General features: G+C 43.6%; 1 protein-coding gene across 3 annotated transcripts in view; it reads right to left on the bottom strand.

Moving 5' to 3' along the window:
* Positions 1–19,040, bottom strand: part of TRPC5 (transient receptor potential cation channel subfamily C member 5) — a 99,860-nt gene that overhangs the window by 36,012 nt on the left and 44,808 nt on the right. For all 3 annotated transcript variants that reach the window (XM_080553737.1, XM_080553739.1, XM_080553738.1), the window contains exons 3-4: positions 18,513–19,034; positions 2,231–2,567 (exon numbers count right to left, since the gene is read on the bottom strand). In XM_080553737.1, the coding sequence (XP_080409863.1) occupies positions 2,231–2,567; positions 18,513–19,034 (859 nt within the window). The remainder of the gene's footprint in view (positions 1–2,230; positions 2,568–18,512; positions 19,035–19,040) is intronic.

Raw genomic sequence — 19,040 nt, 5'->3', positions numbered from 1 at the left:
ACCTAATGTCAAATATGGCTGTGGGTTTTGCGAGGTGAAAATTTGTTCTCAAGGATATGGCCAGAGCCCATCATCTCAACTCTGAAATGCCTTCTGGTAATAATTTGAATAATAATCTGGCACTTGCTAACCTTCACTATTCCTCCCTGCTGCTAGAGGGGTAAGGGTGAGCTTCTGTAGTTCATTATCTGGCATAAAATTTTCATTTTAAGCAACTCGTATGTCCGTTACTTAAGACCTGTTTAAGTACTTTTGAGAGCCTAAGTCCAATTAAAAAGCAAATGGCAGCTAGGCTCCTACATCACCATGCTTCTCAGCATGTCCTCAGAGCCCCTGGTATTTTGAACTAGCCAGTTTACAATATCCTCGCATTGAAGACCCGAAATATGTGTGAAAAGAAAAAAAATATATACCTCAAAGTATATTACTGCTACAGTTACCCAAATGGCTGCCCATACCCAACCACAGGATACCACAGTGGTCACTGAAATGCCACTTGCAGCTCAATTTTAGGACCTGAAAGTTCAACCTGAAGAGCAGATAATGTTGAAATGAACTGCTGCAAACATCCAGGTATCAATCTTAGCTCTTCAGCTGCCAGCCAGCAGGTCAATGGTCAGGCAAGCATAATGTCAAGGCCAATAAGGTAATTTTCTAACAGCTGCCAAATCTTTGCATGCACACAAAAACACAAAATAAATCAATGGAGTGGAGCCTGTTGAAGAACTCATATGCTGTATTTATAGTGAGTTATCATTGCTGGTTACTATAGTTACAGCAATGCTGTGTGTGCCTGTTCTCTCTCTCCTTTTATAGTGGAAGATATTTCATAAATAATAACCTTTAATCTCGTGAAACTGCTCTAATTTCTCCCATTTAATCAACAATCCCCAAACATCCCTATGTATCTGAAACAAAGGAACTAAAAAATAAGAAGAGAGAACGGTGACAGGCTATTTTGAAAGTTCTTTTTCTATGGATTATCCTTTCATCTGCACATCAATTTTGCTGAAGTGCCCACCATTTCCTTCAATTTAAACTGTGAAGTGAAGGATAAAGTGCAGAGATCACCTAAGATCAGAAAAGACATTTAACCTTCTCAGCTTAAGTTTCTACCAACACGTACACCTCAGTGCCATAAGCCAGGCTAGGAAGGTAACGAGGCTTGAGTTACCATTTGGAAGTTGTGATGGAGCTACACAAAGAGCAAAATGCCCTGGGTCGGGATGGAAAGTGATTTGTAAGCACGTTTGCAACTCTAATTTTCTTTCTGCATTTTCCATCAGCAATTTTAGTTTTGGCACAGAGAGCAGCTAGGCGTGCTTGGCACAGAACCAGCCTGATCCTGAGCCACCACAGAAAGGAGGAGCCGGGTCCTGGTGTTACCCCAGGAGAGGAGCCAGCAGGCACGGGGATGCAGAGGTGGACCCATGAGGAGCAGCGAGGAGCCCCAGGGAGAGCTCTGGAGACTGAGGTTTGCTGAGAGAGGTGTCCCTTCTTCTTCAGTGGCTCTATCCACTTCCTCCCATCCCACCTCACCACCTCACCTGTACCTCCTACCCTTGGGGGACCCGGACACCCCTGTTCTTCAGTTATGCTTGCCCAAGCCAGACCAGAATAACAGCCTCAGCTTTAACCTGCTCATAATAGACAGCCCCTTCTTCTTCTGCTTATATTAGGGCAAATCAATATTGATTTGGTCAGTGTTTATCAGCACATGGGCATAAGGCAGCATGAGATTTATCTTCCCTTTTCTGCTTTCCTGCAGGCTGTTTGGGAGCCCAGGTACCTGCATGCTGAGTCCCGGTGCAGATCAGCGAGAAGGCAAAAGCAGAGGCAAGTCCTCAGCTCTGCCTCCTGCCACGTACCAGCAGAAGGAAGCCAGCATTCAAGTGACATTATTTGTCACTAGCATGACCCAGAAGCTAATTCCTATACCCGCTCCTTGCACAGTGCATGTGGGAAGCAGGGAGGGAGCTCTGCCTGCTGAGGTTTACTCAGGGTCATCTATAAAGGCATGTCAGATGGCACCACGAACAGCAGAAGAGCCCTAGGCCAACAGGATCTGTTGTTCCAGAAGGAGCCCAGCTGTTTCCTGCAGTGACTGAAGTTGGCTGCCAAATCTCTTTACACGCTGCTGATGCTGAGCTCAGGAATGAGTCTCCACACAGTTGCCATGGGCGCGAGTCAGGAGACTGTGGCTCAGGATTTTTTGGGGTTTCGCATTTACCTAGAACCCAGGGCAGGATCAGCCACTCCACAATGGTGGGAGGCGGGCCCTGCATGTGAAGGTCGGTCCTGACGATGTGCTGCGATGCCAGCAGGAGCATGAAGAGAAAGGTTAGGTACGAGCCGGTGTGGCAGATAAACTTGATAAATGGCTTTTTAATGAACAGTCCCAGCCTGCTCTTCGGTGCAATCAGGTATGCCACAGATAGCACAGGGAACAGCAGTCCGATGGTGACACAGGTCAAGAGTTTTACTGCCCAGTGTTTCCGCCTCCATCCTGGAAAACCGTCGTACCAAAGCGTTGCTAGTAGCTGCTGGCAGTTTGGCTGAGCAACAAACTGAGGAAGAGAAGAGAAAGATTATTACAGGCTGGTACTTCATGCGTGCTGCCCCTTGTGATATGTGTCAGGGCCCACACAGATCCACATGTACAACCTGGGGCTTGTATGGGGCAGGAGAACATATTTTAGGGACAGACAGAAAAAAGGAGGGAGACTTCCCTCTGTTTTTCTTCACAGGATTTAAGATTTCTTCTATGAGGTCTTTTCCATTTGAAACATCCTATCAGTCACCCACCACACATAAAGCCTCGTGCAAAGGTGCTACAACTAAAATTCCTATTAGCTTTTTCTCTTCCCCTGCTTTTTCAGCACATTTCAGCACATTTCAGGTTTCAACTGTGTCAAACGAATCACTGTCAGCATCTTAAGAAGTAACTACAAGACAAGGCAGGAGGGAAAAGATGTAAAGCTCTGTGTTTGTGTGTGTGCGTGTGTCAGAGAGAGGGAGAGAGGACGTCTCCAGAAGCGTGTGGGGTGCTACACATGATTTGTGTAAGGATGCCTGCATATGTGCGTGTGGGCCGGGCTGGGCATGAGACAGCCTGCAGTAATGTAAAGTTCAGCCAGGTGACATCTGCTGGGGAGCAGGACAGCACGTTTGTAAACGTGCCTCGTTACTAAGAGAGTGCTTGTAGAAGGTAAGAGATTAAGCAGAGGCAAAAAGAAACCTTTGATCACACTGGCAAAAAAAAAAAAAAGATGCTTGAAAGTTGACTTTCACTCTGTGAGAACCAGCTTTGCGATAGCGATTTATTGCATCTCAGGGACTCCATACCACAAATGCTCAGGTTGCAACTACTTCTGACAATTTTAATACCTAACAGCCTTTGGAATCAGAAACTCAAGCCAAGATATTTCTGGCCTGTGCCAGAAGACTTCATGTTCTTGATTATACCTGGGCAGCCCCATGATTTTCAGAACTTTTCAGACCCAGAGCTAATTAGAGATGTCTGCAAGATCAAGACAACTGTGTTTGTGTATTTGATTTCTAACCCATCGTAAGGAAGTTGAGCGCTGGCAGAGGCTGCCCAGAGAGGCTGTGGAGTCTCCTCCTTGGAGATCTTCAGACGGGTCTGGACGTGGTCCTGGGCACCCTGCTCGGGGTGGCCCTGCTGGAGCAGGGGCTGGAGCAGATGGGCACAGAGGTCCCTGCCAGCCTCCAGCAGCCTGTGAAGTTACCCCTCCTGATCTGCTGAACTCAGGTTTGTCACTGGGCTCTGCGAGTTCCAAAGTGAACCTCAACTAAGACGACACTGCTGTTCATTACACCTGGCTCATCTCTATTTAACAGGGAGCTCTGGGAGGGATGGCGTGCTAACGTGCTATCTTCGTGTAGTGCTCTCTTCTATCCCCGTCAGGGAAGCTTGATTTTATCAGGCAAAGCACTCTTTTCCCACTATAACTTAAAACAGCTCTTGGAAGAAAGATGCCATGGTGGCGGCAAAGGGACTGGCTTCTGAATGCAAGGGTTTCCTTCTGCACCTTCAGCCCCAGCAGAAACTCCTGTGCAGACACTAGTCCACCCAGTGCAGATGCAGCCAGGGCTAAGAACACATCAGCCACCTCGTGTGCATTTATGAGACACTTACTTACAAGGCTCTCCTCGTCACATCTAAAACGTTTGTACCTAGAGTTTGCCACCAGGAGATCACATCTGGTGTGAAAGAGACGATTTCTTAATGCAAGTTTCAGCACACGCCTGTATCTTTTAAACACCCAAGCCCTGCCAGAACTGCCCAAAGTTATTTAGTGTACACAAGGACTTTTCACGTGCAATTCTCAGAGTGCTCTACACAAGCAGAGCACGATCCTGCCACGTTCAAAACAGCCAAACCAACGCAAAATAAAAGGGAGCAATGAGCTAGCAGTAGCAGACGAGCGAAGGCAGTGGGAGGAGGCGATGCTGGGGTCTCCTCAGTCCCTGATCCCACAGCACGAGGCAGCGGTGGCATCGCAAGCCCCCATTCTGATGGCAAGTGGTATTTGGAAACACCCTGCAGAGCTCCCACAGTGCCAGAAGACCAGGAACAACGTACAGCAAGAGGGAAAAAAATCAAATAACAATCTCCTTTCTCTCCAGCTCTTACATCTTACCTAGTTTCTTCTGAATATGGATTTTTGGTGTGAACGGTGTTGTAGAAAGCAAAGTAACATGTCACAGAAGTTAAGCAAGGTCATTTCTGCAGTTCTTTTTGAGTTTTGTGAATGTATTTTCTATTTTGTAACTGGTTGGTTATATCAGAATCAGACCGGTTTTGGACTGGGCAATTCAAAGACATGGACTGACCAAAATTAGTACTGAAACTAAAATCTCCAAGAGGCGCAGCAGGCAGTTATGAAGCTGGATGTTTACGTGTTATTACTGCAGTAAACACGACTGCTGCATCTGACATACGAGTGACACAGCAGTCCAGAGGGTATCAGAAAAGAAAATCAGAAGCACCTTTGATTTGGAACTAACTTCACAAGCACACACAGCAGGAACTGGACAACAGTTGATATGGCAATGATCTCCAGAAAAAGCAAAGACCTGTTGCCCATAACTACCAGAAAATGGTATTGTAAAATCCCAAATCTGGGGACAGAGATGAAAGAAACGATTCTCCAGAAACTGAAAAAACCACCAAGCATTGATTTTTGCTTGGTTCATTGGTTTTTAATCTGTTGTTTCAGAAGGGTCAACGTGTTATGTTTAAAAGCTAGAAGATAGGGAGGGTTATGCTGCTGGATTTTTTCATTTAAGATCACAAAGAGGAGCTGTGACCGGACATGTTCTGCAGTAATTTACATGGTAATAGACACTGCTATTTCTCAGAGATGAGGTATAACTTTTTTTTTGAGGGGGAAAATGTATAAACACTTTTTTTTTTTATCACATACGATAGAAAGCTTTAAGGGGAGAACAAATCTGTTTTTCCCTTGAGTCAAAGTCAGAGTCATTTGAGAAATCAAATGACTATATGTTCCTCTGGTTGCTGTGCAACTTGCGAGCATCTCAGAAGTGCCTCCTCTCTGCCTAATAGCTCATTTATAAAATCTGCTTTCCATGCCGTCTCTGATGCTCGTTCTTCAAATGGAGAGAAATTCACACATCATGAAAGGCCAGCTTTAAAGATCAGCTTAGCAAAAGGGAACAGAAACGGAAAAAGCCATTAAATTTTCCAATCAAGTCCATCCCAACCTCACTAAAAATGGCCTGAGGGAAATTTTAAGCACACCACACACACAGGAAAACCTCCCTAATGTCACAAACCGTCAAATGCTGCTTTTCTTAAAAAGAAAATACCAATGCACATAACTAATGCACGTTTCTGCTAACTCATCTTAGCCCAACTCATTAATCACAGATTTAAAATTAGTAGCTACTACGGCTTAGATCTTACGTGGTGCAAAGACTACGGCTGGCTGAAATGCAGTTTTTCTGGTGTGCATAAACACCGGAAATCTGAATTATAATGAAAAAGTCAAAGAAGCTTTTCGTGTGCTGACTACAGAACCAATTGTCAGTAATTTCACGTTAACTTGAGAGAATATGGCTAACAGCTACTTCCCTAGGTATTGCTGTGAATGGCAGTCTCATCTTTGTTTCTAGGCGTTGTCACCAGAACTCGCTGACTAAACCATCAAATGCTCAACTCATTAAAGATCATCTAGGGCTAAATCATTACACATGAAATACCAAACCAGGAAAAAGCTCAGCTTTAGCCCTTTTGAGGTGTGAAGTAACCCAAAACTGTAACAGTGTTGTGGAACTTTTCATCCGTAATTTGCAATTTCTTTATAAAGTTAAGGAAACAATCTTATTTCTACTTTGTGAATAGGCAAAACTGAGAGCTGGAAAAGCAAATTGACTTTTCCGACATCGGTTATGCAAAGGCCTTTCCTGAGCACAAGCTCCATTTCCATGTAGGTAGGGTCCCAAAGACATTTTTTCATCTTTTTTTCAAAGCCTTTCCATTTGCTGCAGTTAGAAATAGCGCGTGTGTATATCACAGCCTTTTATCATTTCACATGAACATACTGTATGCGACAGGATTTGGTACCAGTTAAAGTTTCTGCACCGTGAGAAGCCGAGAGCTTGATCATTTCAAAAACTGCATATTGTCCCAGTTTTGTAGGTGGCCCAGAATCAGTGGCAGATGTACTGTAGCGGGCGCTGTGTTTGGGAAGATGAGCATATGACTTGCGGCGTGCTTCTCCAGTATGGAACGGGCACCGTATCGATACTGCTGCATTGTAGGAGCCTCCCATGTCTGTTACAGGTGTCATCATCCCAGAGACATGATGGACAACGCTCTGACAGCTGTGTTAACGAAAAGAAAGGCTTCTAAAAGGTGGCATTTATATGCAATTCAACTAATGCATGAAATAAACATTCTGTGCTACAATGCCCGTGGCATAACGTTGCCTGGGCTGGTGACTTCCTGTAGACGAAGCCACTGATGCGTTTCTTTGGGAGGAAATCTGAAGAGCAAGCTCCTTCTGCATTATCTGTGAGCAGAACCTGTCCCTAGCTGAAGGTGAGATTCACTTCATGACTAGTAAGATGCAACTCAGCGTACTTTCTTCTGAGGTCAGCACCATTGTGCCAGCATCAGGCAAGACGCTTCATTTGGCCTCTGAAAACGGGGATAAGTGTCTTCACCTTTCCAAGAAGTGAGATCTGCAGCTTCAGACACGGCTGGGAAACACTTTGAGGGCAGAAACTGCTGCTACACCAAGTCTTTTATGTTTTCTCTTTCTTCTTTCAGTCTTGCCAGGGTGTTTGTGTAACATTTGGCTTGCAGCTGGTTTGTGCTATTAGAGAATTTCATTCTCGATGCTCATCATACTCATTGTCACCTGATCCCCTACCAAGGGGAATGTTTTTAAGGGAAGACAGCAGCTGCTGGATGGAGTGTCTTTTTCTTAATATCTAATCTTTACTGATGTTTTTATGTCACCTAGATTCTATTTCTTGGGAATTAAATGCTTTCTGCATGCTGTGCCATTAATATAAATATCAAACACAAAAATTATATTCCACCCCCCCTCCCCTTATCTATGGGGAAATCCCTTATCTCTCACAGTCATAAGTAATTTAGGATCAGACACAGATGGGCTGAGATGTGAATGCCTCAGGGAGCAACTGAAATAGCTCCCTGATAGACATCACAGGGGCTGAGCACAGTATCTCTCTGCGTTTATTCTGATTATTGTGACGGCTGCCAACAGGCTCTTCTGTTTGGAGTTTGTTGGAGTTCTTTTCTGTACCCTTGCTGCAGACAGTGATAGTGAATGCTCTTCATAGATGAATAAGCACTAATTTATAACTACAGAGCCCCGTGTTAGTAAGCCGGACTGCCTTCTTCTGTTAGTCAGCTACAGCAGCTCCCAGGGAGGTTACCACTGAGAGCCAAATGTGGCATGGGAGCCATGAAATTAAGTTTGCTTTCCCTGTCTGGCACTCATTTTGACAGGTTAGACCTCACCAACAGCTCCATATCCCACAGCAGCTATCCGAAACCTGGTAGCTGAATGCAGCACTTTCTGCAGTGTTACTGCATTTCGGGTTATTATTATTTTATATGCTATATATTACTTATTATAAGCATTATATTACATTACACTATATTATAATATTATATAACGACTATATTCCATAGCAATTATCCAAAACATAGCAATTGAATAGCTGTAAGGTTACTGCGTTTGGGGGTATGATTATTTGTTGCTGCCCTTTACAATTAAAGCTATTCTGGCTTTATTTCAGATTTCCAGGCAAACTGAGCTCCGTTTTGCAGTCTCTGTGACAGTCAGGTAGCTGCAGTGTCTGATGCAGTAGCGTAAGTATGTACTTCAGCTACTGCTGCAAGGAACGAAGGTTTCCTGTGAATCCAATCCTGCCATGAGAAGGATAGATGCCATTGCCATTCTCCACTCACTGTGCATCCTGCCGGGTTACTCCCTGCACTCTCTCCCTGGCAGTCCCCAGGTTGAAGGGAGATGTCTCTGAGGACACCCAAGCACCCAGTGCTGGTGAGTGTGGTGTGGCCAGGCAGGGCGGGGAGCAGCAGCTCTGTGCCCCTCTCACCCCACGCACATCGATACAGCTCTGCAGGTGGGCTGTGGGAGCTCAGCCTTCCAAACTCGAACTTCCAGCATCAGTTGATTAGAATTTCTTTCCTTCTGTGAAGACGCAGAAGCTCCTTACCCTAACTTGGACTTCAGAAACATGAACTGGTGTACAAAACCCACACACTTTTAAAATAGCCTTTTTCCTGCACTCCCAAATCCTCCAGATGTGCCTGCTCAGAACCAAGGAGCACAAGGCACTTCTAGCGCGACAGAAGAACCATTCTGCCTCCGTTTTGTAACCAAAGACAAGAAAGGAAATGAGATTGTTTTATCAGTTTGAATGCTCTTAAAGGAAATTCCAGTGGGCAATACTCAAAGAGCTACATCTCTAAATTAGCCCAGAAACAGAAGAAAGTAACTATCTGTGGCCTAATTTGATGTCTGCTGCAGAGAGCCAGTAAGCCCTATGAGATCAGATATTCTACATAAGAAATAGCAGCCTCCTCAAGTTTGCAGTGTTGCAAACAGTGAGATGAATAAGAAAATCCTCTTTTGTAGCACATTTCTTTTTTAAGTTCAACCTTGTTAATGACTGCAAAGTTATTTACATTCTGCTGCTGAAGCATGAACTGCAGAGGGTAAACACCTAATGGCTGTTCATCCTGTTAATTAAGTACTTTCTGCAACAGGGAGAGAAGGGAAGAAATGAAACAAAGAAGTTGGAGGAGAGGCTGGGTAACTCAGAGAGAAGAGACTACAGCTCAACATTCTTCATCAGGCATTTCCAAGAGATAATCTATTTTCTTTTTTTTTATTCTTTTTTTTTTTCTTCAGGGAAGTACAGGATGAATATCCTACCGAAAACAGCTGCTACTCACATGTATGTTACTCCTCACAGCGAAGCACTGATGCACATCCAAATGGCAGTTATTCCTGCCATTAAGATCACTAGCTCAGCTGGAAGAGTCCTTCAGGGAAACCTGGTGCTACCCAAATTGCTCAGATCCTCTGCTGGTGGATAAAACAAACTCCAGATCCTCCACAGATGAACATATGGCCTTAAATTACACAGAATTTTGTCTAATCTGTTCTTAAAATATTTTAAGTGGTGATGACACATTAATCTCAACTATAGGTCTCCTATCCCTAACACATTTCTTGACGGTAGCAGACACGAACTCAGTTTAAGTTATAGCAACTGGAAAGTCACTAGTGATGTGAATGCTGACAAAAAGCAAGATCGAATAACTGCTAAAATCCTGCCACAGTTCCATCAAGATCACAGTTTTCATGAATTTATGCTGGATTGGTTTAAATATTTAAATAAAAGATGTCCCGCATGTTCTAGGACAAAGGTAGAAGCTTGTAAATCCTGAGTGCCTACTCATGGAAGAAGCAATTAACAAAGTATTTAAGCTTGAGATTACCTCCACCTCTATTCAGAGTGTTTAAATGTGTGTTTAGCTATAGATTTTTATTTATAGCCCATGCCAGCGGGATGTAAACATGGGCATAAATCCTGCCCTGAATAAAGGCAAGCTGCTGAACAGTGCTCGTGGAGGCCACCCTGCTAGCCAACAGCCCACAGCCCAGCTCTGCTGGGTCAGAGCCTGAGTGAGAGGCCAGGTAAAAGAAAGGAGCCTTGCAGCAGGAGAAGCAAAAATTTAGAGCATGCATTTTAGCAGAGAGCAGAACAGAGTTGATAAATAAATTCCTGCAGAACCAATTCCAGAAAATATTCCAGTTCTGTTACAAAGATTACCTAGGCACAGATTCAGTTCCCAAAGGTGCAGCACAAGGAGGTGCTGAGCCCAAGCGATGAGGGTCAGTTAATCCACATGGCACTAAGCGATTTCCAAGAGCCGAGCAGAGGCTATCAGACACATTGCACAGAAGCACCGAAAAACCACTCAGGCTAAAAACCGCTTAGAGACAAACCTTGCAATCTTTCCTAAGTCCTCTTGCAGACAGCACTTCAAGAGTTACAGGTCTTGCAAGTGAGTACCGGGAGCTCTCTCAGGCTTCAGAGGAAGTGGAGCAGGTACTGACTTTTAAAAGGCTGGGTTTATTCTCCCGAGTGAATTTTTAACATTTACATTAAATAAGTGACAAGTAAAGAAAACATGAGAATTTTAAAAGTCATTCACAAGTATCTTTAAATACATACCTACTTTATCCTATTAGTGTTAATAAAAACTTCTAAAACATTTCTCATTTTTTTCCTTTCTACGCCTGAGAAATGTCTATTTTGAAACTATTTAATTTTGGTTCCTTTTTCCTTCTACCTTACCTTCTCTTGAGTAAATTTTCTCCAATATCCAGAAAAGAACAGACCAGCATGCTGCAAACACTTCTCACATCCCTGGGAACCTCTGACGGCTACCTCTGAGTAATATCACTGTTGTAGGGTGAGGAGGACATATTCCTCGCTGCAGGATGTTTGCTCAACTGGCCAGGGGTTGGAAAGAAAGAATAAGGACACAAAAACTGTAGTCCCAGCTTTTAAATGCCATTCTGCACAAGATCTCAGCTAGGGGGGGATGATGAATAACCCATCTATCCGTCTCACTTGTCTCGGAGTGAAGAAGTGCGACGTAACCATGTTTTCAATCATGAGGCATCTACATGGCTCGTCTGGATGATGATGGATCTGAAGTATGCGCGAGAGGCGGAAGGGGAGTGGAATCTCAGTTCCTTTGTCTATGGAGTTTTGTAACACTCTTCACTAAGAGACAAAAATGAAGCTGAAATTCACAGAAATCAGATAATTAATAATGATAATTTCTATATCCAAAAGGGAGAGTACACAGCAATATTCTTCCCAGAGTTCATTATTTTGGGGTATCATTCAAAGCGAAGTATGAAATAATACGATATACTCTTCTAGACTGATGTACAGTTGATTCTGAAAGATACTCTAGACCTTCAGACAAGATAAGACTGAACGCTGCTCACACAATATCCAAGGTGTCACTTCTCCTTTCCAGTTTCTGTTGTCTGTGGAAAGCCAATCAATCATGTCCCGCTTTTGGCTTCCCTCCTCTCCTACTAGCAACAAGACTGATGGGATAGATGAAGTAAAGGGAACTGACAAACTCACTAAATCACTCTTAAAACTGTTACAATCCCTTTAGCTTTCAACATATTTCCTGTCTTTGTCCAAGAGACCATTTAAGTTAGAAGCACCAGCACCAAAAATGACTTAACGAATGATCCAGGCATTTACTGCCTGATACATGTTACCCTAATTCAAGCAGAGTCCTTGTCCTTGACTGACATAACAGTCTTATGTTGTTTTTTTCAAATCTGTGCATGGCAAGATTAGTCAGAGATGATTTTGCCGTCAAAAGAGAGTCTTCTGCAGTTTTGTTCTGCGACAGCTGCAATATGTGCCTAACCTTCATCAAGTTAGAACATTTTGGTATTACATGAATAATATACCAAATAATACTGTTTCCTCAAATAAACATTCAAGTCCACTTTGTCAAACTGATGAACCATCAGTCCTCTGAATATTTCTTCTTCTTCTTTCCAGTCTGGGGAGACATTACACTAAGATGCCACTTCTCTTAATTTCTGTAACACAATGCAGCTGTAGGGGTTAGATTTCCACACTCATTTCCAGAACTGAATGAATAAATCTGGCAATGGCACAACCCTTACAGGAGGGGTACGTACCACTCACCCCACTGCCCCGGCAGCAATCAGCAGGAAAAAAAACCTGTGTTAGGAGTGCAAATGTGGACAAGTGTCCCCACCTGTCACCCCAAAGTCCTGACACTGCTGATAACAGCTCCATTGGTGCCACATGCACGGAAGATTTTGCAATGCAGTCGTCTGCCTGCTGGGACTGAGTCTGAGACAGAACAGCTTCCTTTAGCACAGGCCGCTGTTCACACATCAGATGGCAACTTTGCTGCGTACGATACCAAACAAATGCCGATGGAAAATGAAAGGTGACAGTCGGGCACTGGGTTAGAAATCCCTCACCTTATGTCCAGGTTTGCGGTGCAGGATGGACCGGGAAGTGGTGTAACCACACCATCTCCACTACCTAATACCCTGGGGGATATGGATGTGCCAGGTCATGAGAAAAGAAAAAAGCTCCCACAGGCAGCAGCTCTGCCTCCCCCCATCTAGTCCTAATAAAGATCTTTTCATGACACGGAATGATTTCCTTCTAGAAACCTGAAAGCACAACCCTGTTTATTAATCTGAGCAGTGCAAGTGCACTGAAGAGCTAGCTTTTTATTGTGCCTTTAAGGAGCACAATACAAATACTCAGCCTTGTATCATTATGCCTCCAGGCAGTGTGGCAAGAAAACAGACAAAACCAGGGGAGAACAACTTAGCCCTGGCTGCAAGCAAAGAAGGATCTGCGACTATCCATCAAAATACCTGAGTGGCTTTCAAAACAGGTAAACAAGGTGCAGTAGATGAGCTCTGATTTTCACAGACCTCGCACTTCATTTTTCATGCACTTCTGATATTTTTAAAAGCTCTTGTTATACGCTAACTGAAGGGCCCTTAGAAATTCACCAAGTTTATGCACGCTCCCCGGGGAAGGATGCTGTGCTTCTAACCGCAGCCACGCAGTTGACGGAGTCAAGACACAGCTGAAAAATATGTGGCATGGCAGGAATGATTATTCATTCACTCCGGTACTGTATCTCAGGAGGTACTTGTCTATGTAAATGACTTGGAAAAATGAACTGGAACTTTTGAAGCTGCATCCTGAAGAGCAAACAGCAAAGAGCACCATTTCTGAATTAGAAAAACAAACAATTCCATTTCTCTCCTTCCCTGTCATTGATTTAGAGTACAGTGAGTAAGAGAGACTAAGGTTACAGGTTCTGAAAGGGAATTTCGTGCCGCCCTTTGATCTAACTCAGTGAAAGTGCTAAGCAAAACAGTCTTAGATAAAATACATCTTTTCTGAGTGCTTTGCATTGTGTGTGTTTCTTCCAGACATCTCAATTGAACCTGCAAAGCCATCTGCAACTACCAGCACAGGAAGAATACAAAGTATTAAAAACCCACTACTCTACTTCATTTTGAAGACGTGAATGACCTGTGATGGAGAGCAGGACGGCTGGAACGGGCTGAGTGTATACTGGTACTATGGGTACTGCAGCTTAGCAGAACGTTGTATCTGCTTTGCAGAACTTCAAATTACTCTGCAAGGAGTCACCTGCTCTTTTAGACCCGATTAGCTGCTACAATACGGTTGCTTTACATTATTTTGGCAATGTAAAAACATTAAAGGACGCAGAAATTATATCTGAATTCAGCCTATGTTCTTATTCTTTAATACAGTGACGGTACACTGTACATACAACCGTGTGTAAGTGCCTGTCGAGATCCTAAGAGATGACTTCTCCCCATCTTTTCTTAGAAATACAAACAAATTAACAAATGCAGAGCTAACTTGGTGCCAGAAACAGCACAGTGAAGACTGAAGCCTTTTTGTGATAAGTCTTCAGCACCTTTCTTCTTCCAAATTAGTCATGAATAAAAGAATATGGAAAGCAGTAATATGAAGATAAATGCCATATACTACAGAGCATTTATGGGAAAGCCTACTTGTCTCTAAGCACATGAACTCCCACGATCCTACAAAGATTATTTCTTCTGAAAGTGGACCCAGAGAAGACTGATGTGTCAGTGCTGGATCTAGCTCATCATGTTTCACGATGTACTACAGATGCCCTCATTTTTTTTTCCTAATATTTTGTGACTGCCATGCAAACAGCAACCACAAATATTAAATCTTTCCTATCTTCCAAAGAAACTATCAGGGCTCCTCTGTAATCTGACCCTGACGACACAACCATTCCACACTTGAGATGAGGTGGAGAGGGAGCCTGGGAACATTGCACAGCACGTACAATGTACTAATATCAAATATATGCAGTGTTGTATGTTAATATATATTGTGTATATGCAACGTATACAAAGCTACATTAAGGCACACTTTAATCTTTCCTGTATAACTGATTTTTTTTCCTTCTGTGTGAACAGTAATTTACCTTCTAGGATCTAGGGGCTTATTGAAAACAAACATGAAAAACAGGATTTTTTTTTCCCAATTTTTGGTCCTCTCCCAAAGGAAAAGGGTTTCCTTCCTTGTAAGCAACATCTTTGTCAGTTTATAAAACACTTAGCACATGTAACATTTGGGGGAATCCAAGTTTGTACCTTTTTTTGTCGAAAAAAACTGGGAGAATTGTCTACCCTTCTGAAGATGAAACCCGTACCTGTGCCACGAGGCATACATGCACCTGCAGCCTGGATGATGAGTGATTCAGGTCTTCACAGCCTGCCCTGGGCCGTGCTTACAGGGCAGAGGGATTTACCTGGGGATACAGGCTGAGATGGACCCGTTGTGATGATGCCAGGATCTCTCAGAAGGTAAGGCCGAAGGAGCTGATGTGGTTCCACTCACTCATCAGCCCTCCTTCAGGCTGCTCACTGCGAAGACTGAGGGGCTCAGGCCAGATCTAAAGGTGGAGTTGCATATACCCCGACGATGTTTACTGGATTCAGTCCAGGGAACAGGGAGTTGTGTTCATGGTGGGGCAGATTGCTAATTGTTTGCTAAAATTAACATACAAGACCAGATTTTTCTCCAGTAGTTAGGAGAAACTGCCAAAACATGCCGATAATTTAGCAGTGGAGTTTCAAAATGCGTCAGCAAGATAAGTGTCTGATCTCCAACAGGATTTAGGCACTTAACCAAATTATACTCTGTTTAAAATCTTATTGCCTGCTTACCTGCATATTTAGCAGCCTAACTAGCTTTGAAAACCTTTTCTCCAAGGGTTCAGAGCCCTTTCCTCCAGGGCTCTTTGGAGCACAAACTGTCCATTGCTGTCCAGGTTTTCCCATCAGGATTTTTTCCAGTCCTGTATGTTCACTGCCAGAAATCATCAACCTGCACTAGGAACTTGAATGCTGTTATTTTTCTGCATCTAGAGCAAAACCAGCACCTACTCTTCAGTAGCAGAGTGCAATGGAAAATAAAAAAAAAGCACAGTGAGTTCATACGAAATGCCTTGGAGAAAAAACACTGAAAAACATGTCTCGTAAAAGACTACTCTGAATTTCCAGCCTCCTTGTGTTGGTACAAAGCAAGAGCAACTCTAAGATCTGTTCCCTACCAAAAACACACAGCAAAGAACCTCTGTCCAAAAGCAATGATCTTTTTACCAACTCCCTCTAAACAACTTCTTTAGAAAGAATCTAGAAGTTGAACATAACTGCCTGATTAAGCTGAAATAAAATCAATTCATATTTGGGGGGAATTTTTGAGGTCTACTTCACTCAAAAAGAAGCTAAAGGAAATTTTCTCTAGCAATTAGTCTAAAATCTATGTGAGATCACACATTCCTTACTCTGAATATAAAGAATTACCAACTGCAGTAATAATTTACAGCCCCAGGAAAAAGCTAACATCCACTCTGTATTTTCATCTTATGCTACTGGAGATCTGACTTGTAAGTTTGTCAAAGCTACGACATAAAATGCTTCAGTGGAACAAGATGATCTACTTTTAAAAAGTTTGCTGCTCCTCTCTGCAGAACTGTCTTTCATGAAACTGAACTTGTTTCTATTTTCCTTCTTGTCCCCCACATTTTTTTTTTCAGTCTGATACTTTTCAATCATGATTAAAAGGCATTTTTCAGTGTCTCCCACCAAATGCTCCTACTCATTTTTTTCAGAAGCTGGCAATGACATTTGTATCTTGCTTGGTGTTTTGTATTGGACTAATTATCAGGATTAAAGAACTACTGCTACATGCAAACACCATGCCACCAGCTGCATCGTGTGTGAATAACCAGGTAGGACGATCTGGTTCAGTAGTGCTGGCTTCCCCAACTCATTCGTTCTGTCCCTGCCCACCAGTATTCCACCTTGAAACAGCGCTGACATTAGCTGGCAACATGGAGCTTGTGCTAATTCACTATCATTTCTGTGCTGGAACTGTCATTAATATGCCACAAAACATGGAACTTGCCCATATGTTTGGACTTCAGGAAAATATGCCCTCCCTCCCCCCCAAAAAAGATATGAAAGCTGTCAAGCAAGCAAGCAAAGATTAAAAATTTGTTATTTGAAAATAAAAGAGCTTCGGGACTGTTCGGCACTGCATTTCAAATGTAGGAAGCCTCTTCAGACTTAGGGTCTCCTAATACGAATGCAAGACAAGGGGAAGTCACAGATTGGTGCTCGGGTGTCACGAGTGAGCCTGAGCAGCGACAAGACACCGAGCTCTGCAGTGATCGCCAGGCAGCAGCGCTGGGGGTGCCCTGGCTGCAGAAGGGTGCGTGCAGGGGCAGTGTCTGCAGCTATCAGGACTGCAGAAAAATGAAGCAGAGTTTCCGGACCTTTTCAGATTCAAGGAACATCTGAACTGTGAAACTGTATTACACTTCTGTAGATTAATTCTTCACTACTTGTTCATGCCCCTAATGAATCTATGGTGTTACACAGCACTGTCAGCTAGAGTTAAGAAACAAAATTGACATGGAGGCCAGTGAGCCTTGCTGATTCTTCACTGGAGCAGCACAGCAAGAACACTAAGTTGACCACGTGCTAAATCCCAGAAAGCTTGAGGCTTCAGCTCCAGCTTGTTGCAGCAAGAGGTTGGTGTTCAGGAGGCAAAACAGAGCAAAGGGAAGAAAGGCAAATCTGCATCTTTCCCTTCTTGACTGTTTTAGCTCAGGTGACAAGAGCAGCCTTTATGGGAGGTGGAATGTTATCTTATCAGGCTGTCCACATCTGGGTCAATGCATAAAACAAAGTAAGGAAGACAGTGAAAAGAATAATGTGGTGAGCTTTTCCACCATTCCTGTCACCCTCTGGATATAGAAAAATGTAATATACATTGAAATTAAGTCCCTCAACCAAGCAAAGTAAATTCCTCTTTCAGATAACCTGAGAACATCACTGGCCAACAGCAATATATCATCTACGAAACTCTGTCCAGGTTTGGAAAGAGAAGGCAAATCCAGAGCCAACTAATGAAATTGTTGTCAGCATTCTCCCTGGGTTCATGGCCTTTATTGAATCAACTTATAAATCTCTGGATCTGCAGGGCTTTTGAAAGGCTCTGTGCCCTTCACCTGAATTATGTCTTTCCTTTCTGGTAATGTGGTCAGAAGTTTGAAGTTCTGGGAATTGCTTCTGAGTCCCTAAAACATGGATAAATGAAGAAGGAAGAATCAACCGGAGGTGCTTCAGTTGTGAAGTATTTGCATGACTGGGATCCACTTCCTAGCATCACACAAGCATTTTCACTTAAGAAAATTGCTGGTAATGTGAAAACCTGGGATGCTGAGCATGCCCTTGTTCTCTTCTGCTCTGTTGTGCTGCTGTAGTTTCTGTGGCTCTTATGAGTTAGTGCCGAATGGGTGCCAGGGAGGGTCTTGTGGCTGGAGGAAACTAGGATGATATTATATTATTTCCTGCAGTCAAGAACTCCATGAGCCAGACGATACCCTCTAGCCTTTGTTTCACGTATAAAGGCAGTTAGTGGGAAAAGCTTTCAGAGCTAACAAACCTGGAAATCTCCGAAGGCTGTTCTTTGTAAGGGGCTGGGTTACAATGAAATGGGATTCGAATATCTTTGAAACAGAAAATGTCGATGCCATAGAACCCACAACCCGCCGCCGCAGTCCAGGTCCTGTTGCCCTTGATTGTCAGCAGCCTCACGCCATCACTGTGGCATGCTGAACCTCCTGGGCCATGACAAACCCATGTGCACATGGTTCTCCACTCAGTCCAACTCAGCTCTCCTGAACAAACCCATGGAAACTAGAGAAATGCGTCATTTTATCCACCACCCATACCCCTCACACACCTTTGCATTCGGATGACTCTTACCTCTTTCTGGTGATACTTTATTGCTACCTTTAGCTTTGCCAAATCATGACATTTTTGGGGGTCCAACTCTTCACTCTGATCATCTCTGTGATTGAGAATGATCTCCAGTTCTCGGGAACTCCGCGCTTGGTCCAAAAGGTCCTTAGCAAAACGCTTGCACTGCTGGGAAAGCTCTTCATATTCAGCCTTGAACTCATTTTCCACTTTGCTGAGCTCCTTCAGCTCCCAGCCCAGTCGGAAAGCCGTCAGGATTGGGTCCTCGCTCGATAAGGCAATCAGCGAAGGGCTGGCTAAGGCTTTGTAGATGTTCAGCCTTGACCTGGAATGCCTCAGGCTGTCCACCTCCGAACTGGAGACACACTCCACGCAGTTGCATCTGATCTGGTGTGGGCGTGGAATCGTTACCCGTCTTTGGACAAGCAGTTTGATGATTTCATAGTTGTTGGTGTGAGCCGCCAGCATTATTGGGGTGATATCTGGAGTGAATTCTGAAAACTGGGTGTCCATCATCAAGGTTGGAACCTATCG

Source organism: Anser brachyrhynchus (genome assembly GCF_964034855.1).
Source record: "Anser brachyrhynchus genome assembly, chromosome: 13".
Lineage (NCBI taxonomy): Eukaryota > Metazoa > Chordata > Aves > Anseriformes > Anatidae > Anser > Anser brachyrhynchus.
Note: the sequence above shows the minus strand (reverse complement) of the source record. Positions and strands in the feature narration are given on the sequence as shown.